The sequence below is a fragment of the Ranitomeya imitator genome, chromosome 3 (genome assembly GCF_032444005.1).
Source record: "Ranitomeya imitator isolate aRanImi1 chromosome 3, aRanImi1.pri, whole genome shotgun sequence".
Lineage (NCBI taxonomy): Eukaryota > Metazoa > Chordata > Amphibia > Anura > Dendrobatidae > Ranitomeya > Ranitomeya imitator.
This window is the reverse complement of record NC_091284.1, coordinates 131,344,493-131,371,298: the sequence shown is the minus strand read 5'-3', so window position 1 is coordinate 131,371,298 and position 26,806 is coordinate 131,344,493. Positions and strand designations below refer to the sequence as shown.

The 26,806-nt window shown below is 45.0% G+C and overlaps 1 protein-coding gene across 1 annotated transcript; it reads left to right on the top strand.

The window, feature by feature from the left end:
* Positions 1–26,806, top strand: ZFX (zinc finger protein X-linked). The gene is made up of 8 exons (XM_069761456.1): positions 1–352; positions 12,754–12,850; positions 15,597–16,139; positions 17,590–17,730; positions 17,843–17,989; positions 18,147–18,284; positions 19,806–19,958; positions 22,640–26,806. The coding sequence occupies exons 2-8, from the start codon at positions 12,784–12,786 to the stop codon at positions 23,830–23,832; spliced, it is 2,382 nt and encodes a 793-aa protein (XP_069617557.1). The 5' UTR covers positions 1–352; positions 12,754–12,783; the 3' UTR covers positions 23,833–26,806.

Here is a 26,806-nt window from a genome sequence, read left to right as displayed (position 1 = left end):
GGGTACCCGCGGGGCTCTCAGGCCGCGGCCTCCTCCGCCCTCCCCGCTCTGGGCCCGGGCCTCTGTGCTGACAGCAGCCCGTGCGCTCTGCGGCCTCCCCCTTCCGCATTTTCCTGAGGCTCTGCGGCAGTGACGTCTCCGCTGACGGCGGCCCGGCCAGGAGAGCGGCGGCTTTTCCTCTCCCTCCTTCCCCCCTCTCTTTCTCTCTCAGCCATCGCTCGGCCCCTCCCTTTCTGCCTGTCGCACTCGCTCTCTACCTTCCCCCTCCCTTCGAATCAGCCATCGCGAACAGGCCTAACAGACCAGGAGCCCCGGTGCCGGTGCACGGAGGGAATCTCTGCAGTGTTCTCAGGTGAGGCCGCGGCGGGAGCGTGTGCGGAGGCCTGGGCGGGCGAAGAGCGCGGTCGGGGGGAATCTGTAAGGCCGAGGGGGCGGCTGGCAGCGCTGCAGCCTGGGCTCTGCCCCGAAAGTGTGCAGGGAGGGCCCGTGAGCGGCGCCGCCTGGTCCCCGGTGTAACGCCGAGCCGCCTCCACGTTATCGGTGACGCCGCTGAGGGGAGACACGGGCCGCGGCCTTGTACAGCCCGTCTGTAGGCCTGCGTCCGACCGCCCGCCCTTCCAGGCCTCAGAGGAGGCCGCAGCTAGGCCCTGGTGGGGGGAGGGGGCCACGGCGCGGGAACGGCGGACGGCGGCGCGGATTAGCCTTTACTGCCTTATCGCACACGACATGTAATAGTGTAGAGGCAGCTGTGACTGGCCGACACTCTGCTCAGTCGTGACACAAGGCTGATACTTGATAAACTGTATATGATGCGGTGAAAGCAAGATGGCGTCTGCCCACATGCGGCGTGTGAGGGGAGCGCCGCCATCTTGGATCACTGAGGGAACAGGCGGCGGAGGAGGGAGAGAAGGAGAGCGGCCTGATCACACCCGGCCTGCCCTGGGGCCGAGGCGGGACCGAGCGGCGGACACTCCCTCCTGTCATCACTGACTGTTGTACACCGCTGTCTTCTACATGGGACCGTGTATAGCGGTGTCCTTACCCGGGGGGCCACAGTGTACAGCGGTGTCCTAACCCGGGGGGCCACAGTGTACAGCGGTGTCCTAACCCGGGGGGCCACAGTGTACAGCGGTGTCCTTACCCGGGGGGCCACAGTGTACAGCGGTGTCCTAACCCGGGGGGCCACAGTGTACAGCGGTGTCCTTAGGCTACGTTCACATTGGCGTTCCGCCAATGTGCGTCGCTGTTGCGCCGGCGACGCAGCGGCGACGCAGCGGCGACGCGCCCCTATGTTTAACATAGGGGACGCGTGCGTCGTTTTGGTGGCGTTTTTCGCCACGTGCGTCGTTTCCGACGCTAGCGTCGGACGCAAGAAAACGCTACATTGTAGCATTTTCTGTGCGTCCGATTTTCGTCAAAAACGACGCACGCGTCGCAAAACGCGCGCGTTTTTGCGCGCGTTTGCGCGCGTTTTTACGTGCGTCGCGCGTTGCGTCGCCGACGCAGGGCGGCGCAACGCTAGTGTGAACCTAGCCTTACCCCGGGGGGGCCACAGTGTACAGCGGTGTCCTTACCCCGGGGGGGCCACAGTGTACAGCGGTGTCCTTACCCCGGGGGGGCCACAGTGTACAGCGGTGTCCTTACCCGGGGGTCCACAGTGTACAGCGGTGTCCTTACCCGGGGGTCCACAGTGTACAGCGGTGTCCTTACCCGGGGGTCCACAGTGTACAGCGGTGTCCTTACCCGGGGGTCCACAGTGTACAGCGGTGTCCTTACCCGGGGGGGCCACAGTGTACAGCGGTGTCCTTACCCGGGGGTCCACAGTGTACAGCGGTGTCCTTACCCGGGGGTCCACAGTGTACAGCGGTGTCCTTACCCGGGGGGCCACAGTGTACAGCGGTGTCCTAACCCGGGGGGCCACAGTGTACAGCGGTGTCCTAACCCGGGGGGCCACAGTGTACAGCGGTGTCCTAACCCGGGGGGCCACAGTGTACAGCGGTGTCCTTACCCGGGGGGCCACAGTGTACAGCGGTGTCCTAACCCGGGGGGCCACAGTGTACAGCGGTGTCCTTACCCGGGGGGCCACAGTGTACAGCGGTGTCCTAACCCGGGGGGCCACAGTTTACCCGGGGGGCCACAGTGTACAGCGGTGTCCTTACCCGGGGGGGCCACAGTGTACAGCGGTGTCCTTACCCGGGGGTCCACAGTGTACAGCGGTGTCCTTACCCGGGGGTCCACAGTGTACAGCGGTGTCCTTACCCGGGGGTCCACAGTGTACAGCGGTGTCCTTACCCGGGGGGCCACAGTGTACAGCGGTGTCCTAACCCGGGGGGCCACAGTGTACAGCGGTGTCCTAACCCGGGGGGCCACAGTGTACAGCGGTGTCCTTACCCGGGGGGCCACAGTGTACAGCGGTGTCCTAACCCGGGGGGCCACAGTGTACAGCGGTGTCCTTACCCGGGGGGCCACAGTGTACAGCGGTGTCCTAACCCGGGGGGCCACAGTGTACAGCGGTGTCCTAACCCGGGGGGCCACAGTGTACAGCGGTGTCCTTACCCCGGGGGGCCACAGTGTACAGCGGTGTCCTTACCCGGGGGTCCACAGTGTACAGCGGTGTCCTTACCCCGGGGGGCCACAGTGTACAGCGGTGTCCTTACCCGGGGGGCCACAGTGTACAGCGGTGTCCTTACCCCGGGGGGCCACAGTGTACAGCGGTGTCCTTACCCGGGGGAGCCACAGTGTACAGCGGTGTCCTTACCCGGGGGGCCACAGTGTACAGCGGTGTCCTTACCCGGGGGAGCCACAGTGTACAGCGGTGTCCTTACCCGGGGGTCCACAGTGTACAGCGGTGTCCTAAACCGGGGGTCCACAGTGTACAGCGGTGTCCTTACCCGGGGGAGCCACAGTGTACAGCGGTGTCCTTACCCCGGGGGGCCACAGTGTACAGCGGTGTCCTTACCCGGGGGAGCCACAGTGTACAGCGGTGTCCTTACCCGGGGGGCCACAGTGTACAGCGGTGTCTAACATGCCATACGCAGTGTACAGTCAGGCACCGCGCCAACCCCAATGCCCACCCCCCCCCACCCCCGTATTATAACACGGGGGGCTGCAGTGTACAGTGGTGACTAACACGCGTGGCGTGGTACCAGGGATCTATAACATGCGGCACGCAGCGATATATAATATGTAGGGCCTGAGGGATCTCTGTATATCATACAGTGATATAAATACACATATACCCCTACACCAGACCCGGTCACACCCTGCAGACACCCACACTGGGTCTGTGCCTTTCATGCCTCAGTCCATAGAAGGCAGAATTCATCTCGATCACAGACAGGACATCCTCTGGGTGTACAGACAGAAAATGCACAATTTACAAGGTCTGCAAAGTCCCTTGTGTGACTGTACTGAGCATGTGTGTGTCCGCTCCCATTGACAGTGAATGTGGGAGCGGTAACTCGTGCATGCTACCGAACCCTGTTCTTGTGAGAGGTATCGGTAATGGCAGGATTGGATAGTTGAGAATTCTCATAATCATGCAAATCCCTGCTACCCTTCTGATCAGCAGACCCTGCGGCATCACTGTGGTGTGAGGCATATATGACATCTTGCCGAGCCTACTAATAAGAAAAAGGGCCAGTGAAGAGAATGTTTTCAGGGCTCTGGTCCATCGTGCACGTGTGACTGGTTTGACAGCAGGAGCGTCCTGCAGATGTTTTTGCTTAAATCTAGTGCTACAGTTTTGTGACAGCACTTTTTGAAAGGACCTGTTACAAAGTCAAAAATTGGCCAATCCTTCTTGAACTAATTGTTTGACCCCCAATAAAATAATTAAAAAAAAAAGCTTAAAGGGAACCTGTCACCGCGTTTTTTTGATGAGATAAAAATATGGTTCGATAGGGCCTGAGCTCTGCTTTACATTAGTACCTTTCATATCCCCCGATTCCCCACCTTTGCCGAGAAAATACCTTAGTAATCTCTCCATTTTCGCATGTCAATCACCCCGGTCCGATGGGCGGGGCCTAATTGCAGATCCTCCCCACCTCCGGCTTTGCTCTACGAATCTTCTTTCTGGCGTTGTTTTCTGCGCCTGCGCTTTCAAGTGGCGTCTCGCGCGTGCGCAGTATGTTTTGCCCAACAGTGTTCAAGCTATTGGGCAAGTATTCAACTCATTATTGCGCATGCGCTGGTATTTTTCTTGATGTTCTGTGCCCCGGAAGTCTTTCTATGTTTCTGGGGCACAGAGCATAGGCTCAAAAGCCAGTGCATGCACAGTAATGATTTCATGCTTGACCAACTGTTGGCAAAAGCATACTGCGCTGGCGCTAGAGGCTAATGCAATGCGCAACCGCAAAAAATGACCAGGATCTGTGCTATTCACAGATCTAGTTTTGTCTGACGTCTGACATGCCGAGGAGCGGGGGGGGGAGACAGCGATTAGGCCCCGCCCATCGGACTGGGGTGATTGACAGACGAAAACAAAGAGATTACTAAGGTATTTTCTCTGCAAAGGTGGGGAATTGGGGGATATGAAAGTTACTAATATAAAGCAGAGCTCAGGCCCTATTGAACCATATTTTTATCTCATATCGAAAAAACGGGGTGACAAGTTCCCTTTAACCCCTTAGTGACCGAGCCAATTTTTACAATTCTGACCACTGTCACTTTGAGGTTATAACTCTGGAACGCTTCAACGGATCCCGCTGATTCTGAGATTGTTTTTTCGTGACATATTGTACTTCATGTTAGTGGTAACATTTCTTCGATATTACTTGCGATTATTTATGAAAAAAACGGAAATATGGCGAAAATTTTTAAAATTTTGCAATTTTCAAACTTTGTATTTTTATGCCCTTAAATCAGAGAGATATGTCACGAAAAATAGTTAATAAATAACATTTCCCACATGTCTACTTTACATCAGCACAATTTTGGAAACAAAATTTTTTTTTGTTAGGGAGTTATAAGGGTTAAAAGTTGACCAGCAATTTCTCATTTTTACAACACCATTTTTTTTTAGGGACCACATCACATTTGAAGTCATTTTGAGGGGTCTATATGATAGAAAATAACGAAGTATGACACCATTCTAAAAACTACACCCCTCAAGGTTCTCAAAACTACATTCAAGAAGTTTATTAACCCTTTACGTGCTTCACAGGAACTGAAACAATGTGGAAGGAAAAAATGAACATTTAACTTTTTTTTGCAAACATTTTACGGTAATTCAGAACCATTTTTTTTATTTTCACAAGTGTAAAAACAGAAATGTAACCATAAATTTTGTTATACAATTTCTCCTGAATACGCCAATACCCCATATGTGGGGGTAAACCACTTTTTGGGCGCACCGCAGAACTTAGAAGTGAAGGAGCGCCGTTTGACTTTTTCAATGCAGAATTGGCTGGAATTGAGATCGGACGCCATGTCACGTTTAGAGAGCCCCTGATGTGCCTAAACAGTGGAAACCCCCCCACAAGTGACACCATTTTGGAAACTAGACCCCTTAAGGAACTTATCTAGATGTGTGGTGAGCACTTTGAACCCCCAAGAGCTTCACAGAAGTTTATAACGTAGAGCCGTGAAAATAAAAAATCGAATTTTTTCTACAAAAATGATCTTTTTGCCCCCAAATTTTTATTTTCACAAGGGTAACAGGAGAAATTAGACCACAAAAGTTGTTGTGCAATTTCTCCTGAGTACGCCAATACCCCATATGTGGGGGTAAACCACTGTTTGGGCGCACCGCAGAGCTTGGAAGAGGAGTGCCGTTTTACTTTTTCAATGTAGAATTGGCTGGAATTGAGATTGGACGCCATGTCGCGTTTGGAGAGCCCCTGATGTGACTAAACAGTGGAAACCCCCCACAAGTGACCCCATTTTGGAAACTAGACCCCTCATGGAACTTATCTAGATGTGTGTTGAGAACTTTGAATGCCCAAATGCTTCACAGAAGTTTATAATGCAGAGTTGTGAAAATAAAAAAGATTTTTTTTTCCACAAAAAAGATTTTTTAGCCCCCAAGTTTTTATTTTCACAAGGGTAACAGGAGAAATTGGACCACTAAAGTTGTTGTCCAATTTATCCCGAGTACGTTGATGCCCCATATGTGGGGGTAAACCACTGTTTGGGCGCACGGCAGAGCTCGGAAGGGAAGGAGCGCCGTTTTGGAATGCAGACTTGGATAGAATGGTCTGTTGGCGTTATGTTGCGTTTGCAGAGCCCCTGATGTACCTAAACAGTAGTAACCCCCCACAAGTGACCCTGTTTTGGAAACTAGACCCCCCAAGGAACTTATCTAGATGTGTGGTGAGAACTTTGAATGCCCAAGTGCTTCACAGAAGTTTAGAATGCAGAGTCATGAAAATAAAAAATATTTTTTTTCCACAAAAACGATTTTGTAGCCCCCAAGTTTTTATTTTCACAAGGGTAACAGGAGAAATTGGACCCCAAAAGTTGTTGTCCAATTTATCCCGAGTACGCTGATGCCCCATATGTGGGGGTAACCCACTGTTTGGGCGCACGGCAGAGCTCAGAAGGGAGGGAGCACCATTTGACTTTTTGAGCGCAAAATTGGCTGTCGTGTTTGGAGACCCCCTGATGTACCTAAACAGTGGAAACCCCCTAATTCTAGCTCCAACCCTAACCCCAACACACCCCTAACCCTAATCCCAACCCGATCCATAATCCTAATCACTAACCCTAACGATAATCACAACCCTTACCCCAAAACAACCCTAATGTCAACCCTAACCATAACCCTAATAAAAACCCTAAATCCAACACACCCCTAATCCTAATCTCAACCCTAACCTCAAACCTAACCCTAATCCCAATACACCCCTAATCACAACCCTAACCTTAACCCTAATCCGAAACCTAACCCTAATCCCAAGCGTAACCCTAATGCCAACCCTAATACCAACCCTAATCCAAACCCTAACCCTAATCCCAACTCTAACTTTAGCCCCAACCCTAACCCTAGCCCTAAGGCTACTTTCACACTTGCGTTTGGCATCCGTCGCAATCCGTCGTTTTGGACAAAAAATGGATCCTGCAAATGTGCCCGCAGGATGCGTTTTTTGCCCATAGACTTGTATTGCCGACGGATCGCGACGGATGGTCACACGTCGCGTCCGTCGTGCACTGGATCAGTTGTGTTTTGGCGGACCGTCGGCACAAAAAAAGTTCAATGTAACTTTTTTTTGTACGTCGCGTTCGCCATTTCTGACCGTGCATGCGTGGCCGTAACTCTGCCCCCTCCTCCCCAGGACATAGATTGGGCAGCGGATGCGTTGAAAAACTACATCCGCTGCCCACGTTGTGCACAATTTTCACAACGTGCGTCGGTATGTCGGGCCGACGCATTGCGACGGCCCCGTACCGACGTAAGTGTGAAAGAAGCCTAACCCTAAATTTAGCCCCAACCCTAACCCTAAATTTAGCCCCAGCCCCAACCCTAGCCCTAACCCTAATTTTAGCCCCAACTGCTCTTCTCCTGCTGGCCAGCAGATGGCGACAGATGGCGGGCGCACTGCGAATGCGCCCGCCATTTTCTTTTGCCATGAAGACGCCGGCGGCCAGGAGGAGCTAAAGGAGGACCGAGGGACACCGGTGAGTATGGCAGGGTCCCCGAATCCCCCTATTTCTCTGTCCTCTGATGTGCGATCACATAAGAGGACAGAGAATTACACATTACTTTTTTTTTTTTTTTTTGCGGTCGCCGGTAAACAGTTAATTACCGGCGATCGCAAAACGGGTCGGTAAAACCGACCCCGATCATGTTCTTTGGGGTCTCGGCTACCCCCGGCAGCCGAGATCCCAAAGATTCTCCCGGTGCCGGCCGGTGGGCGCACTGCGCATGCGCCCGCCATTTTTTTGCCGGAAAAAGATGGCGGCGCCCATCGGGAGCCACGAGGAGCACCGGGGGAGACAGGTAAGTATTGGGGGGCTACCTGGGACCCCATTTCTCTGTCCTCTGATGTGCGATCACATCGGAGGACAGAGAAATTAAAAAGAAATCGCGGTTTGTTTGTTTTTTGCGATCGCCGTTAAACGGTTAATTACCGGCGATTGCAAAAGCGGGGTCGGTAAAAAAAAACCCGAATCATGTTCTCTGGGGTCTCGGCTACCCCCGGCAGCCGAGACCCCGGAGAAAATGGGACTCTGGGGGGCGCTATTTACTTTTTCCACAGCGCCGTTAATAAACGGCGCTGCGGTTTAAGTACCCTTATCGGACGCCGTTAAAAGGCGTATCGGCGGTCGCTAAGGGGTTAAGACACCCAGAGTATGAACAGCAAAGACTTGTTTTAGAGGAGAACTATGCTCTTGTCACGAGCATCTATAGCTACTTTCACACTTCCGTCTTTTGTCCTCCGTCGCAATCCATCATTATGGGCAAAAAACGGATCCAACAAATGTGCTCGCAGGATGCGTGTTTTGCCCATACACTTGTATTAGCGACAGATCGGGACGGATGGGCACACGTCACATCTGTCGTGCGACAGTTCTGTCATGTTTTGGCGGACGCGACGCACAAAAAAGCGTTCAATGTAGCGTTTTTTTGTCCGGGCAGCGGATGCGTTGAATAACTGCATCCGTTGCCCACGTCTTGCAGTTATTTCACAACCAACCACATCAACTAAAAACATGAACAGCCAAAAGAGTGTAACCCACACAGAAAATCAGTATAAATAGCCTTTATTAAGGTGGAAGTGGCACAATAAAAAAATATAAAATAATTAAGTAAGCAAATTTATGACCGGAGAATAAGATAAAAATATCACAAATAGATATAAATTGGTGACCCCAATATATCCATTGCAGATTATATGCCAAAATGGTGTAAAAAAAAATCCAAATGAGTAGGAAAAAAATAAAATAAAGTGCAATAGTAGAATCACTCACTACAAAATTAAACACCAATGATTGCGACAATGGCAATAAAAACCGTGCATTAAAGAGTAACAATGTATACGTGAAACCACAGGATAAAAACCACACCTGCGGACACAGTAAAAATACTTATAAAGTGCAAAGTGCGAGAATAATAGACACCCTTAGGAGAGACATGCGTATCTGCAACATACCTTTTTAGGGTCACCAAATCCCATCACCGAGCACCCCGACGCTCGTTTCGGAATATCTTCCATCGTCAGGGGGTCTCCTATCTTAGTGTTTAGTCACTACTTTTCACAGAACACCATTACTATGATAATTTGGAAAATTATATTTAACAATCCTCTATTTTTATTGGTGTATCTGTGTTTCTAAACAGTTATTTCACAATGTACGTCGGCCCGATGCATTGCGACCAAAGTGTGAAAGTAGCCTATGCCCCTTTGAATTGTTCTCATGATTTTATTTGTCTTGGCAGCAGCTGCCTGGCATTGGTTAATAGAGTTGATTTTGCTGTCCATCAATACACTCAAAGCTTTTTCGTATATTTTTTTTTAGCATATAATTATATAATGTATTTCCTCTGCTTAAATGCATGACTTTACATTAATCTACATTAAACTTCAGTGTCCATTTCTCACCCTAAATCTCCCGCTTTTATAAATCTTTCTATAACATCAAACTATCCTCTCTGTTGATTACCTTGCAGAGTTTAGTATCATCTGCAAATATTGAAAAATATTATTACTGTAATCTCTCTACAAGTCGTTACTCATCCTCCCAGGGACCAGCGCTGCCTGTTTGCCTCACATCGGTCTTTTACTGCAGTGGCGACATCGCAGCTACAGCACTTATTACCACTGCAGCAATAGTGGTATTTCTGGGCTGTTATATATTTTTTTTAGATTTTGGAATTTCCATCTTTATGAAGATTTTGTTGGACATACAAGAGGCTTTTAGTATTAATTTAGACCCCATTTAAATTACACAAGACAGGCCGCGCTACATTCATCACAGTAGTCTATGCTATGAGATAACTTTAGCACCTTTTACTATACATATTGAACATTTTTCCTTACACCACCTTAACTTTAAATTACACTAATAATAATCTTTATTTTTCTATATAGTGCAAACATATTCCGCAGCGCTTTGCACACATTATCATCACTGTCCCCGATGGGGCTCACAATCTAAATTCTCTATCAGTATGTCTTTGAAATGTGGGAGGAAACCGGAGAGCCCGGAGGAAACCCACGCAAACATGGAGAGAAGATACAAACTCTTTGCAGATGTTGTCCTTGGTGGGATTTGAACCCAGGACCCCAGCGCTGCAAAGTTGCAGTGCTATCCACTGAGCCACCGTGCTGACCATTTTGCTCCACAATTATGGGGCACACCATTAATGAAACCCTATTGAAAAAAATATTGCCGTTCAGCTAAAATACATCGATTGAAGTAAAAAAAAAAAAAAGTTTTTTTACTTTTGTTTGTCAAGAGTCCCTGATATTCCTAATGTCCAAATATGTACCGAGAACTGTGTTATATATAACGTAAAGTTTTCTTGTATGCTGTTTTCCAGAGCATTCGAGCCCTGAGAGAACACTTTCCAGTCTCGTGTATGCTGGGCTCTTACATCCTCATTTCACGGTGTGTGTAAAAGCTATGATTTCTGTACCGATTGTAGGTCTCTGGAATTGAAAGAACAGCTGCTGTATGCCTATGATGTGTGTGGTTCAGGTCAGGAGATGTGCGGGCGCTTTGGGCATTACTGTCCGTGTATGGACTGTATAATACGTTTATGTGAACGTACCCCTAGGCCAAATTCACATGATGGCCGTGGTGTCCAGCAGGCTTTCCCTACAGCCATCACTTAAAGGGAACCTGTCACCCCGTTTTTTCAGATTGAGATATAAATACTGTTAAATAGGGCCTGCGCTGTGCGTTACTATAGTGTATGTAGTGTACCCTGATTCCCCACCTACGCTGCGCAATACATTACCAAAGACGCCGTTTTCGCCTGTCAATCAGGCTGGTCAGGTCGGGTGGGCGTGTTCACAGCGCTGTTTCTTCCTCAGCTTTACGTTGGTGGCGTAGTGGTGTGCGCACGTTGAGGTGACTAATCCACTGTGGGCACGTGAACAAGGAGCGCGCGATCTGCGCTATCACCCCCTGTCATCGGTGGGGGCGGCCATCTTCCTGGGGCCGCGCGTGCGCAGATGTAGTGCTCTGCTGCACGGGGCTTCAGGAAAATGGCCGCGGGATGCCGCGCGTGCGCACAAGAGATCGCGGCGGCCATTTTCCCAAAGCCGAGATGCAAACTCGGCTTTGGGAAAATGGCCGCCGCGATCTCTTGTGCGCACGCGCGGCATCCCGCGGCCATTTTCCTGAAGCCCCGTGCAACAGAGCACTACATCTGCGCACGCGCGGCCCCAGGAAGATGGCCGCCCCCACCGATGACAGGGGGTGATAGCGCAGATCGCGCGCTCCTTGTTCACGTGCCCACAGTGGATTAGTCACCTCAACGTGCGCACACCACTACGCCACCAACGTAAAGCTGAGGAAGAAACAGCGCTGTGAACACGCCCACCCGACCTGACCAGCCTGATTGACAGGCGAAAACGGCGTCTTTGGTAATGTATTGCGCAGCGTAGGTGGGGAATCAGGGTACACTACATACACTATAGTAACGCACAGCGCAGGCCCTATTTAACAGTATTTATATCTCAATCTGAAAAAACGGGGTGACAGGTTCCCTTTAAGCAAAAAGGAGGTCTTGTGAAGCGCTTACTGCATGGAAGTGTGTGTCAGTATTGGGGAATACGCTAGATTAAAATCTACGCTTTGATTTTCATGCCGCTGCTACTACCTTGTAGAAAGTTATGTTTCAGCACTATAGATTTACTAGCTAGCACGGTCAACCATCTGGCATGGTCAAAACTGCTGAGAGACTTGTTTAAAGGGTTTGTCCTGACCCAAATGATAAGTCTGCAGTCCCTCTGTGTGACTGCAGACTTATGAAACCTCCCAGCGTGTGCACTGCGCCGACTCCGGAGGGTATATGTGCGTTATGCATACTCCCGGAGCCTGACCAGTGGACGCGGCCTCGTTCCATTTTCATACACTTGTATTGAGCAAAGTCGCACCCTACCTAGTGACCTGGCCATACAGTGGGCATGGGGTAATTATATAGCACTGTGCACTTACAATTGCTCATTTTGCCTTTCTACCCAGATAATTCTTCTGTTTTCTCAGCTGTCCCTGCAGAAATCATTCCCCTCTTTACCTGCTGACCCAGCTGCTCCGCCCCTTTGTCAGAGACTTTTGCAGTAACTCATGAGTCATACAGGGAAAATTGACCACCTGTTTCTAGATAGAGCTTAGAAAGATTCAGCTAGTCTGTTTTTAATCACATCATGTCATAGACCTAATGGAATATAAAATAATTAACTGGGTAGAGAAGCTAAATGAAAAATTGTAAGTACATAGTGCTATGTAATATGATTACTGCAATATATTAAAATGATAACACTTTTGATGGGAGTGCTTCTTTAAGGCATGGAGAGATATAACTGCATGCTGGGCAGTACAATTTCCAAGGCCCTGCAATATCATCCTGTACTTAACTTGGTATCATCATCTTAGCAAAACTATCACCTGATTGAGTCTTTCCACCACGAATGTCTGATGAGAAAGTGTCTGTGGGCTACATGTTATAACGCTTCCCATCGTAGCATCACTGATGTTCTCTTGTATATAGGAATTATCCCTAACAATGTTGGAGGTGTCACGTTTTACACACTTTGTGAATGGATCATCTTGGTAATTGTACATTTTTTTTATATTTTACAGAATAAAATCAGCTAATGATTGTTCAGAGTCATGGAAGAAGATGTGGCCGAGCTTGCTCTGCGAGCAACAGAACCGCATGCCTTTTTTCATACTTCAGGTACTTCTAGATTTACATGATTATATTTCCAGTACATGAATACATGTATATTAAGCACAATATAGTAATCAAGAACATTTAATATGAAAGTGGGATGAAAATGTAAGTAGAAAAAACAAATGGCTTCTTCATTAAATAAAAGTGATTACTAAAACTGTAAGGAAACTAAATAATCATTTCTACTGGAGTAATTACATGTAGTGTCTGTCGTTTCCTATCTTTTTGCCCATACCTTTCATGCAAATGCAAGTCAGTCAGTTTCCCTTTGGAGAAAAATGAGGAGACTGATTCATACATGTAGCAATAGCCTATGGCCACATACACATATCAGTCAGCAAGTGGGCAGATTAATATGTGCAACTTAGTCTCTCACTCTTACATCCCAAGCACCCAGAATATTGAGCTTGGTGTTATAAAAGCCAGACTCTCAGCTTTTTATTGATACCAAGGAATAAGCACTAGCTGTTTTTCTAGAAACGACATGCACTTAAAGGCAAGGTACATTTAACCCCTTTACCCCCAAGGGTGGTTTGCACGTTAATGACCGGGCCAATTTTTACAATTCTGACCACTGTCCCTTTATGAGGTTATAACTCTGGAACGCTTCAACGGATCCTGATGATTCTGACATATTGTACTTCATGATAGTGGTAAAATTTCTTTGATATTACCTGCGTTTATTTGTGAAAAAAAAAGGAAATTTGGCGAAAATTTTGAACAGTCATTTTGCAATTTTCCAACTTTGAATTTTTATGCCCTTAAATCACAGAGATATGTCACATAAAATACTTAATAAGTAACATTTCCCACATGTCTACTTTACATCAGCACAATTTTGGAACCAAAATTTTTTTTCTTTTGTTATGGAGTTATAAGGGTTAAAATTTGACCAGCAATTTCTCGTTTTTACAACACCATTTTTTTTTAGGGACCACATCTCATTTGAAGTCATTTTGAGGAGTCTATATGATAGAAAATAACCAAGTGTGACACCATTCTAAAAACTGCACCCCTCAAGGTGCTCAAAACAACTTTCAAGAAGTTTATTGACCCTTCGGGTGTTTCACAGGAATTTTCGGAATGTTTAAAAAAAAAAAAAAAAAAAAAAAGAACATTTAACTTTTTTCACAAAAAATTAACTTCAGCTCCAATTTGTTTTATTCTACCAAGGTTAACATAAGAAAATGGACCCCAAAAGTTGTTGTGCAATTTGTCCTGAGTATGCCAATACCCCATATGTGGGGGTAAACCACTGTTTTGGGCGCATGGCAGAGCTCGGAAGGGAAGGAGCGCCGTTTGATTTTTCAATGCAAAATTGACTGAAATTCAGATGGGAGGCCATGTTGCTTTTGGAGAGCCCCTGATGTGCCTAAACAATGAAACCCCCCACAAGTGACACCATTTTGGAAAGTAGACCCCCTAAGGAACTTAACTAGATGTGTTGTGAGAGCTTTGAACCCCAAAGTGTTTCACTACAGTTTATAACGCAGAGCCGTGAAAATAAAAATTATTTTCTCTATCGCCTCTCATTGGGGGACACAGGAACCATGGAGTGTATGCTGTTGCCGCTAGGAGGCTGACACTATGCACAAAAAAGTTAGCTCCTCCTCTGCAGTATACACCCCACAGACTGGCATTATACACTTCAGTTTAGCTTAGTGTCAGTAGGAGGTGGACACAGGTCTTTCATTAGACCCTTATCTCCCTCAATGTGCGTCGTTTTTCTTTTAGGTTCTCCGGAGGGATACAGGGTGAGCAGTCACACCTGTAGTCCCACTATGCGGACTATGAGTACGGCGTGTACTGCCACCCCATATCCTCATAGATCCCTCAGCAGGACCATGTTCCTGGCACACAAGCGTGCTCAGAAGTCCGGTCCTACCTCTGTCTCTCACCCACTCGCAGAGCAGAGCAGTGTGTTAGATCAGTGATCTGACGTGCACTGCTGCAGGCTTACCAGCGCCTGCTCTGAGCAGGCGCTTGTATGCCACCTCCCTACAGGACCCGGAAGTAGCCCCGTGGCCATTTTGGTTCCGGGGCCTGCAGGGAGAAGGAGGTAGGAGACCCTCAGAGCAATGCGATCACATTGCGTTGCTCCAAGGGTCTCAGGGAAGCCCGCAGGGAGCCCCCCTCCCTGTGCGATGCTTCCCTATACCGCCAGAGCACTGCGATCATGTTTGATCGCGGTGTTCCGGGGGTTAATGTTCCGGGGGCGGTCCGTGACCGATCCTGGCACATAGTGCCGGGGGCGGTCCGTGACCGATCCTGGCACATAGTGCCGGATGTCAGCTGCGATAGTCAGCTGACACCCGGCCGCACTCCCCCCGTGAGCACGGCCGATCGTATATGACGTACTATCCCGTCGGTGGTCATACTGGCCCACCCCACCTCGACGGGATAGTACATCTTATGTCAGAAATGTGTCTTTGAGAGTGAAAGAGTTTAAAAGTGAACCACGGAGTTCTTTATAAGTAGTAATTTTTAGTTGTAATAAAAATATGAACATTTTTTAATGGTCTGTGGATCCTATGTTCTTTTATCCCCATGCCAGTGCTTCTCTGCTCTCATAGTTCTGTGTGGTCTCCCTGGCTGTTTGCACAAGGGCATGTTCCACCCTATTAAATGCAGGATCGGATTAGTAAAGTTACTGAACAGCATGAATGATTAGTCATAATTTAAGTACCTCAGTAACATGAATATATTGCAGTGTCTGACTTTTTTGTTTTTTTGTTTCACCATGTTATAGAAACGGGAACCCCTCACCTTAATGGGAATGAGATTATTGTGGAAATCCAAGAGACTGTCTTTGTGGCAGATGGAGACGGAGGCATGGCTGTTCAAGGGTTCCACGATGATGCAGACTCAGTTGTTATTCAGGACGTAATTGAAGATGTGGTCATTGAGGATGTGCAATGTTCTGATATCTTGGACGGAACACGGGTATCGGAGACCGTAATAATACCGGAGCAGGTCCTGGAGGATGAGATTGGCCCTGACACAGAGGAACAGGAACTGGAAGATGATGTGTTATCCAATTGTGATGTTCCTGACAATGTTTTAGACTCTGCTTTAGTGGAAGGAGCATTGACTGTTCCCAGCAGTCGAAATGCTATCCATCCAAATCACGTAGTAGAAGACATTGTAGAGGATGGTCTTGGTGATGACATGATTTCAGAAGAAGTCCTTGTAGCAGACTGTGCTTCAGAGGCAGTGATTGATGCTAATGGCATTCCAGTGCAAGGTCCTGATGGGGAAGAAGTCAATTGTGATGACTACCTTATGATATCTTGTAAGTTACGCTACTCATTAAATGTTATACAGCTGATACAACAATAAACTGAAATATTCTTTTGGCACACTATAACAATGCAATAATTAACTCTTGAGAACAGTGGATGGGACATAATGAGATATCACATTTGACATCTGCTATCACAGGAGATTCAGGATGGATTCATAAACATTAGATTCCTTTAACAACACACATAACTTCTGATTTTGATCCTTTAGAAAACGTCTCCATTTCTGCAGTGACATTTTGCTCTTTAGATTGAAAAACGGGTCAAATCTAACTACCAGGAAAGAAAATTTCAATTTACTTATTATAGTGGGCCTTGCTGGAATAAAGAAATTCACTTTAAAGGGTAGTTCAGCTAGGCAAAAAAAACTTGTTTTAATGTCTTTCAGATAAAAAAAAAAAAGATTAATAGTATGCACTTTACAGTAAATAATTTAGTTGCCTCGATGTTAAGATTTTAGCGTAGGCCCTCTTTTGTCTCTGTATCAAGCAAGATGGAGGAAGGACTGGTTTACATAGTTACAAAGGTTGAAAAAGACCTAGGTCCATCACATTCAACCTTTCTCCACCAATTAGATATTTTGGTCACTAAATTATCTATAACCTACAATGTTATGAGCGCTGAGGAAATCGTCCAGCCCTTTCTTAAAAAGCTGTTATGGTGTCTGCCATTACTAGCTCTTGTGGTCGGCATTCCACAGTCTGACTGCTCTAACTGTAAAGAACCCTTTCCTATTTAGCTGCCAGAATCGCCTTTCTTCAACTCTTAATGAGTGCCCCCTGGTCCTCAGTGTGGTCTTTGGAAGGAATAAGTCATGTGCCAGTGTTTTTGTACAGGCCACACATATATTTATACATGTAAATGAGATCTCCTCTGAGGCGTCTTTTTTTCCAAGCTTTTTTCAAGCCCAACTTTTCCAACGTCTCATCTTATGAGAAGTCTTCAATCCCTTGTAAAAATCTAGTTGTTGCCTTTCAACTATAACTTCTGAATATACTTTTTAAACTGTGGAGTCCAAAACTGGATCCCATATTCTAGATGTGGCCTCACCAGTGATTTATAGAGGTGCATAGCAGATTCTGTATCTGCTGCTCACCAGCTGTTCGGCACTGCATTACGGCAGCTGTGTGCTGCATGTATGCAGGTAAAACAACCTTCTTTTACTGTATGCTACAGGCATAGTGGATTTAAAATACAGATACCACTATTTTTGCCCGCGGTGCGATTTTCAGTGATTTTTGTCCCCCGTATACGAGCTCTGCGTGTACCCTGTTCATCAAGTCTGTATTTATATTTATTCTGTTTTTTTTAATAAAATGTGTTACTTTTTTAGAAAGCTATGTCTTGGGTCTATATTTACTCCGTGGTTGTTGTAGGATATATCTAGGCATAGTGGATTTGCTTGTAATACATATTTTTCGTTATACTTTACCTGTTTAGTGGACGATGCTGAAAAGATTGAAGATGGAGCAGAAGCAATCACTATGGGTTGTGAAGTTGGAGACCCAGCTAAGTTAGATGGCTCATGTCCAGAAGTCATCAAGGTTTACATCTTTAAGGCAGACCCTGGGGAAGACTTGGGTATGAAAGTTTAATTTCATTGAGAAACTCACTTTATTACTTATGCATGAGACATTGTGTTATATAATCATGTTTGACCTTCTTTATGTAACATTAGTATCTTCCTTGTCAGGTGGCACTGTGGACATTGTGGAAAGTGAGTCTGAAAATTATCCAGGAGATGGGCTTCTTGATCCCCATACTGGTGGTCGTCTTCTTCCCCGTGAAAAAATGGTTTACATAGATGTGAATGACTGTCAGAATGATACTGACGATTTGGGTGAGTTCACTCGATGATTTCTTACTCGTCCTTTCCGTATGGTGTGTATTCTGTAGGTTGTATGCAGGCTGCAGCTATCTCTATTTTGGAGTTTTAGCCACTTAGTTTGCATTGCTCTGGTTTGCAGATGGTGATATATATGTTTTTGTTTCTTCAGATGTAGCGGAAATTGCTGATGAAGTGTATATGGAGGTGATTGTTGGAGAGGAAGATGCTGCAATAACACATGAACATCAGCTGGATGATGCCGAACTAAGCAAGACTTTCATGCCAGTTGCCTGGGCTGCAGCTTATGGTAAAGGCCAGATGTCGCATATTTTCCGAGTCTATATTTGCATTATACACCAAGTCGCCAATTTATTACAGTTATCTTACTAATATTTTGAGTTACTTTTTAACCCCCTCATATGGTGTGCACAACTTTGCACTGCACTTTATGGTTATGACGCTTCTTTTTGCGTCTGTTTATTTTTGTAAAGCCACGTTCACACGTTCAGCATTTGGTCAGTATTTCACAACAGTATTTGTAAGCCAAAACCAGGAGCAGGGGAAAAATAGAGAAGTGGTGACTTGTTTTTATTCTACTTTTCATCTGATTAATGATTATTCCACTCCTCCTGATTTTAGCTGACAAATACTGATGTAAAATACTGACCAAATACTGTGAACATGGCCTAATTCGAACAATCTCACATTTTATAGGGACCTGTCATCATATTCATGCTGGTGAAGTATAGGCAACAGGAATTGGATACTGGCTGCGCTGTTGGTCATTGATGGTTCAATATATTTTATGAATATGTCTCTGACATGTGTGGGGCTAGTCCCCATATAGCTTCTCCCTGCCTGCTCCTTTTGACTTGACAGGTCTTTCCTTATGTATACAGCCAGACCTGCCTCAGACTAGTTGACCAAGGCACGCCGTCCCCGGTTGGCATTTTCTTTGATAAATGCAGCATTTCAGAGTGAAACATACAAAGCTACAATCGCGCAGACCGTGCTTTCGGTAGTATGAATTTGATGACTGGTTCTCTTTAATAGCCATTTACCACTGCCATGGAGTTCATACAAAATGTAGTTTTCTCCTCTATAGAAATGTTACCAGTGTAGCAGCTCATATTATGAGCGTGAAAACTTGTCCACAGTGACCGTCATCCACATTCTGTGGCTGTGAGATGACATCTATTGCTCACTATGAAGTATAATCGCTGGTGGTGTCTGCTTGTCTTTATATTAACTTTCTTATACCTGCAGTGTCTTCATGTTCATAGTAGGAGAATCACTTTCCTGATCTGTGGCCCACAAAACTGAAATTGAACAATTTAGTCATTCATGTAGAGATTTGGTCCTGTAAAAAAACATACTGGTATTTTAGATTTTAATAAATGTGTTTTCAAAGAAAAACTTTTTTATTAGACATGTACGTGAGGGAGCTTATAGCAGCAGCATATGGCCATTATACAGAAGAGAGGTAGATGAGGGCGCGTACACTGAAATGGTGCTTGTTTTCTTCCCTAACCTGTGCCCGTCGGCTGCCGCTGCTTTGTGATCCTGTGTGTAGCAGCTTCTACACACAGGAGGGGGTCAGAAAGGTGAACCGAAGCCTTCCCATTTACATATGTAATAAAACTGTGTTCTTCTAAAATGGACAGTACCAGTGTGATTTTTATAGACACTATAGTTACATTTAATTTCTGGGGGGTGAAAGACTTGCTTTAAAATGTTATACTTGTCATAATAAACTGTCCCACATTGTGATTATTGTTACTATGGTAAGTCTTGTCAGATCTCCTTGATAATTTTGACTGTGTTGTAGGTAATACTATGAATAACAGCTTGGAGGGCGTGGAGCACAGGAATGGCACTGCTAGCGCCCTATTGCACATAGATGAGTCTGATGGACTGGACAGGCTAGCGAAGCAAAAACCAAAGAAAAAGAGAAGAGGGGAGAACCGTCAGTACCAAACAGGTGTGTGTTTATCATCATACTGGGGCGTAGAACAGTTTTTTTTATCTGTAGTATGCATCAAAAAACTTTTGGAGATCTTTTCCTATTGGATAGGTTTTCCAGAGCTTAAACATTTGTCTCAACAGTTATGAAACTCTCACAATTTTTAAAAAATGTTACGGTTCAACTTCCAGGCCTCTGTACCCAACACATTTAGAGTAAGGCCACACTCATATGCCACGACATTTCCATGCCATCAAAGCTTCTTTTTTAGTGTACGTGTAATAAGGCTGCATTCTTGCGTTGTATCTGCATCGTACTTGTGGTTTTCCAAAATTGAGGCACCACAATTGCAGCAAATGGTGACAAGAAAAACATTCTGGCTGCAGAAGGCAGTTTATTTAGCCTTACTGGTTTGACATTAAGGTCACATTCACACGTTGCGTCCTGTCCTGCGGGTTCTCCCGCAGCGGATTTGATAAATCTGCAGGGCAAACCCGCTGCGGTTATCCCTGCAGATTTATCGCGGTTTGTCCTGCGTGTTCCGCTGCGGGATTTTACCCCTACTATTGATGCTGCATATGCAGCATCAATAGTAATGTTAAAAATAATAAAATAATTATATACTCACCCTCTGACGTCCCGATCTCCTCGGCGCTGCAGGCGGCAGTCCGGTTCCAAAGATGTTGTGCGACCAGGACCTTCGTGACGTCACGGTCATGTGACCGCGACATCACCGCAGGTCCTGGTCGCATAGCAAACCTGAGACCGGACGGCCGCGTGCAGCGCTGAGACTTCAGAGGGTGAGTATATCATGATTTTTTTTATTTTAATTCTTTTTTTTTTTTTTACTCAAATATGGTTCCCGGGGCCTGGAGGAGAGTCTCCTCTCCTCCACCCCGGGTATAACCCGCACATTATCCGCTTACTTCCCGCATGGTGTGCACAGCCCCATGCGGGAGTAAGTGGATCAATGCATTTCTATGTGTGCAGAATCGCTGCGATTCTGCACAAAGAAGTGACATGGTCCTTCTTTTTTTCCGCAGCAATTCAGCGCGGTTTTTTTCAGGATTTTCCGCAATGTGGGCACAGCGGTTTTTGTTTTCCATAGGGTAACATTGTACTGTACCCTGCATGGAAAACAGCTGCGGACCCGCAGCGGCAAAATCGCGGCGGTTCCGCAGTAAAAACCGCATAGTGTGAGCATACCCTAAAGGTTGTGGATGTTGCCTTTTCATGAATATTAACAAGATTGCACATGAACAGTTCATACAATGTGAATTTCTTTTAGAAATTGTGCACACAAGTCTGTTTGCTGACTCTTCGGAGCAGAGATGCCCAAGTTTTTGAGGAGGATTTGAGAGGTTTCACGAAGTGTGAGCAAACCCTTAAACATAAGAAAAGTAATACCTCAAGCATGCCACTAGAGGTCCTATATGATTGGTTATTTTTTCCCTTTTACTAGGGTTTATGTTGAATGGTATGCATTGATGCATCGGTATATAGCACAGTTCAGCATGGCTCATGCCATGGTTGGCTTCCTCAGTACGTCTCATGCTGAGCAGCAGACTATCTAGCTGCAGAGAATTTACACTAAATCCTCGCAAATGTGTTACTTTCACAGAGGGACATTGAATTATTTAAAAAGGGATCAAGAAAAAAAAATAGTTTTAAAAGAACAAATGAACCTAAGGGTCTGTCATCTGCATCTTGTGACTGTCTGCTAGTATTGTATGTTCTGTGTATGTACACAGTGTACAGTACAGATGCAGGCTGCTTTCTTACAGAAACACATGGACAGATCAGTACACAGTCATATGTTTGTGTATATATTCACATGAGACACAAGTGGCAGCAGCTCATCCTATACGGAGTCTGAGCTCAGGATTATAGACATTCAGGGAAAGCAATTGTTATATTGCACAAAAGCACTTTTAGTATCATCACTATAGAGAGTGAGCTATAAAACTAGCTACAAAAACAGGAGACAGTTTTTCTCTAACGTCGGACAACGCTATTAATCTGCAGCTATGAGAATAATCTGCAAGTTAATAGCGTTAGGAAGGTGCCAGCCTGCTATACTGAAAGTGGGCCACCAACTTCTTTCCATGAGCCTCCAGCATTCAGTCATACAGGTGTAGCTGCCATCACTGATCACATCACTTTGACTGACAGTCGGCTCTGTATTGTTGCACTGTTGAGCTCTGTCAGTCAAAGTGCCGCGGTGTGCTTACAGCCTCCATTCACAGTATAATGAGCAATGACTGAAATCTGGTGGCTCCCGGAAGGAATAAAGTTAATTTTCTGCTGGGTGACGAACATTTGGTACAGCAGCCGTACACCTTCCTAACACTATTAACTTGCAAATGAACCTTATATCTCTAGGTCAATAGTGTTGTCCGACTTAACAAGTTCCATTTTAAAACATGTAAAATTGATTGTATAATTCTTTTGCAGTTGTTTCTATCTGCAGGAGACTCCTGGACATAGAAACTATAAGCAATGATGTCAGTGTCTCTTGTCTCAGGAGATGTGACTGCTGGAAATTCCCAAGCATCACAAATGAGATTCAGGCTCTCAAAACGGCAGCAAAGGCCTCTCGTTTGGAGATATCGGGAAAAAAAAATGACTTTATTTAAACTTTATTCCCTTCAAACATCTTCATCAGTAACGTGTAACTGTGTGTTTGTTTTATTTTATAGCCATAATTATTGGCCCTGATGGCCACCCTCTTACTGTTTACCCATGTATGATCTGCGGCAAGAAATTTAAATCCCGAGGCTTTCTGAAGAGGCACATGAAAAACCACCCTGAACATCTGGTGCGTAAGAAATATCGCTGCACTGACTGTGACTATACCACCAATAAAAAAGTAAGTCTACATAACCACCTGGAGAGTCACAAACTGTCTGCTGTAGTTATTAAAACGGAGAAGGAATTGGATTGTGATGAATGCGGAAAAGTATTTCTACACGTGAATGCTTTGTTTGCCCACAAGCTGACACACAAGGAAAAGGCAGGCAACAAAATGCACAAGTGCAAGTTCTGTGACTACGAAACTGCTGAACAGGGCTTGTTAAATAGACACCTTTTGGCCGTACACAGCAAGAGCTTTCCTCACATCTGTGTGGAGTGTGGGAAAGGTTTCCGTCACCCATCAGAATTAAAGAAGCACATGCGCACTCATACCGGCGAAAAGCCATATACCTGTCAATATTGTGACTACAAATCTGCTGACTCCTCCAATTTGAAAACTCACGTTAAGACAAAGCACAGCAAAGAAATGCCATTCAAGTGTGAGATTTGTTTCCAGACATTCGTAGACTCTAAAGATTTGCAGGCACACGTCATCCTGCATCAGGAGAGCAAAAGTCACCAGTGCCTGCATTGTGACCACAAGAGCTCTAACTCGAGTGACCTGAAAAGGCATATTATCTCTGTGCACACCAAGGACTATCCTCACAAGTGTGAAGTCTGTGAGAAGGGCTTTCACCGGCCGTCGGAGCTTAAAAAGCATGAAGCTGCGCACAGAGGTAAAAAGATGCATCAGTGCCGGCATTGTGAGTTCCAAATTGCGGACCCTTTTGTGTTAAGCCGCCACATCTTGTCTGTACATACTAAGGAGTTGCCGTTCAGGTGCAAACGCTGCCGTAAAGGCTTCAGGCAGCAACAAGAACTGAAAAAGCACATGAAGTCTCACAGTGGTAAAAAAGTGTATCAGTGTGAGTACTGCGAGTACAACACCACAGACGCTTCTGGCTTTAAACGCCATGTCATCTCCATTCACACCAAAGACTATCCCCACAGATGCGACTACTGCAAGAAAGGCTTTCGCCGGCCATCTGAAAAGAATCAACACACCATGAAACATCATAAAGAGGCTAGCTTAGTTTGACTTGGTCTATTGCGGTCGTTTGCAGAGTATTGCTAAAATATACCCGTTCTTGTAGAGATCCTGTCAGGTTTTTTTATTGTTAATAATCTATGTGCCTCTAAACTAATACTTATTTTTATATTCGAGTCCTGCTCTTTGTTTAATTAACAAAGTTGTAAATGCAGGGAGACCACTGGATACTTGTGTTCAGTTCATTTGTCCAGATGCTTGTAAGTTTCCCCTCAGTCAGTATCCATTCCTTTTACTCCATCTTGGCCCGCTTTCCACAGATCACAGTGCACTTTTTTTTTCCAAAGGGAAAACTTGGAGTGTATCCTAAAGAAACAAGTTTAAAGAAAATACTTATCTTTTTGGATCCACATCTGGTCTTAGCTGGAAATGTTTATTAAAAACTGCACTTTAAGTCAAGTTTTTGAATGGGGTTTCCAGAAACTTAAATGGGTTGTCCAGCCTTGGGGTACATGTATGCAATCACTCTGTGACTGCAGACTTGTGAATTCTCATATCTCACGCACTGCTCGATGTCAGGATTCGCAAACATGTGGTCACATGCCAACTAGACATGAGAGGCCTCGCTCAATGCAAGTGTATTGAGCGAGGCCGGACACGTCTAGTCAGAATGTGGCAGGAAGTGCTCAAGTCATATACTTGTGATCACATGACCGCCAGCATTGAAAAATCCTCGTTATGCAGTGTGCGTGATGTGAGGATTTGCAAGCCTGCAGTCACATAGTGACTGCAAACTCTACCCTAAGGCCGGACAACCCCTTTAAATTGATCACCTAGTCTTAGGATGAGACTATCAATGTGTGATGTTTTCTTGGTGCCACATACAGACCATCAGTGATTAGGAAAAAAGCACGGACTTGCTAGAGATGTCTGGTGACATCCATACCTATGAGGCTGTGCTTGATACTGTCACTTAGGCCATTCGAGTGAGCGGTAGTAGTACCAGGTAGCTGTAGTACCAGGCACAGTGCCATGGGCACGTGTGCTGTACAGCAGTGAAAGGGCCATTGCTGCACTTTCGTCTTATCCTGGGGATTTTGTGGCATGACCCCAACTATTCACGCATTAGAGGACTACCCTAACTATTGGTGATCATTGCAGATTTTTATACACTCTACACTTGATGGAAGGTCATTTTCTGAAGACGTAATGTCTCATAATTTAAGCTTTCTTTTATAACCTAATTCAACTCTTTGAGACAGAAAGGAAAGCTCAGCTAATCTACTCTTGCAAAATTCAAGCAAATCTTACCAGAGATAACTTGTTGATCCATTTTGTTTATTTATTGGTATTTCCAAATATGAAATAAAGACCCAGACGTCCATGTAGGGGAGAGTATTTACTAATGTAAAACTGTAATCCTTGTCCTCATTGTGGGTTCCCAAATACCCTGTCGTTCTTTCCATGGGTTTTGTAGATTTGTGGCTTTTTTTTTTCTTCATCTGTTTTGTAGACTGTGCTATTCCCTTGCAATTTGGATGTTCCTGACGATCCTTTTTAAAGAATAAAAAGTCCATTTCAAAATATATTCCCAGTATTTTAAAGAGGTTTTTTAGATGTTGTCTTTTTTTAAAATAAATGATAAAAATCTTATACTTCACGAAAAGCAACTCTATCTTCAGGTTGAGAAACTAAATACTTTATTGTAAATAATAAATGGGAAAGCTGGAGAAATTCTTACAATAAAAGTATTGATGGCTATTTTATAAAATGTTGACAACTGATAATTTTATTTGCATCAGAAGATTTATTGTCAGAAGCTATGCAGTGCAATTATGCAAAGAGCAATGTAGATATATTCACTTATTACATAATGAAATAGATGGCACGCCGTTAGCAGTGTACCGTATGTAACGATCATATGTACTTCTTTGTCTGTCCTGTCAGTGAATTGGCACAAGGAATTTTATGGAGATTTTAAATGCTGTTTACACTTGTGATGTTTGGCTTTTTTTTTTTTTAATTTGGGTCTTAAATTATTGAAAATTTGCACTTTTTTAATATAACTGCTAGTGTTTTTGCTGCATGCAGATTACAAATGGCTTTGGGAGAAAACCGGACAAGTATTGCAAACAAAAAAATAAATTGATTAAAGTCCCATTAATGTTTTGCATCTTTGTGGATTGGGTAAAATGTTAATGGCGCTTTCTTACAATGGACCTTTGTAATATATCGTGATCCGCTCCCTATGCTTTATATACAGTCGAGATGTTTTATTTCTTTGCACATAAGACACTAAACTTGTACAAAAATTGTCCTATGCTAAATGTTAAGAGAACATTCATCCATGTAGAACATGAGAAGTACTTGATGCCAATGTGAAGGTGGGCGTCCTCCTTGTCGGCTCACACTGTAAGTAGGGCTTTTCTTCACTTTGACGTTTCTTGTGTTACCAGAATGTATTACATTAGCCTCTAATAGTTACTGAGATTACTCCAAAACATATGACAAATCCATGCAGTGTTTATTATTCCCAACATGCATTCAGTTCTTCTACATAGAATATAATCAAGATTCAATTTACTTTTTGTTACGAGAACGGGGCTGTATAAATGTACATTTGTTTTTTTAAAACTTATTTTTTTTTTTTTAGTACATCATTCATCTGGCTTTTGTAAAGACCGCGTCTGTATAAAGAGGTTGTAGTTATTGTTCATACTTTTTGTTTTGTTTTCGGTTCCATGGTTTTAGTTTCAGCTGAAATGTTTCGTAAGTGATCCCAAATTTGAATGTTCAAGAGGTACAGGTTGTTTTAGTTTTTTTTTTTTGTTTATTTCCTTTGTACAAGAACATAATGTAAATTATTCATTAGACAAACCCTGTAAAATATTTTATGGTCTTTATTCTGTGTATAATTTTGTATAAAAAGTAAAGCAAAATCAATATAGGGATGTGAGATGACATTGTAATTGTGCTCTTGATAATGTGGTAAAATAAAAATCAGAATATTTTCCTGTTGAATGTT

Excerpts from the sequence above, each read along its gene's own strand:
- ZFX (XM_069761456.1), top strand. The coding sequence starts at position 12,784 with ATGGAAGAAGATGTGGCCGAGCTTGCTCTGCGAGCAACAGAACCGCAT. Across the intron at positions 17,731-17,842 it reads AGACCCTGGGGAAGACTTGG|GTGGCACTGTGGACATTGTG; the intron begins GTATGAAAGTTT and ends CTTCCTTGTCAG. Across the intron at positions 17,990-18,146 it reads GAATGATACTGACGATTTGG|ATGTAGCGGAAATTGCTGAT; the intron begins GTGAGTTCACTC and ends TTGTTTCTTCAG.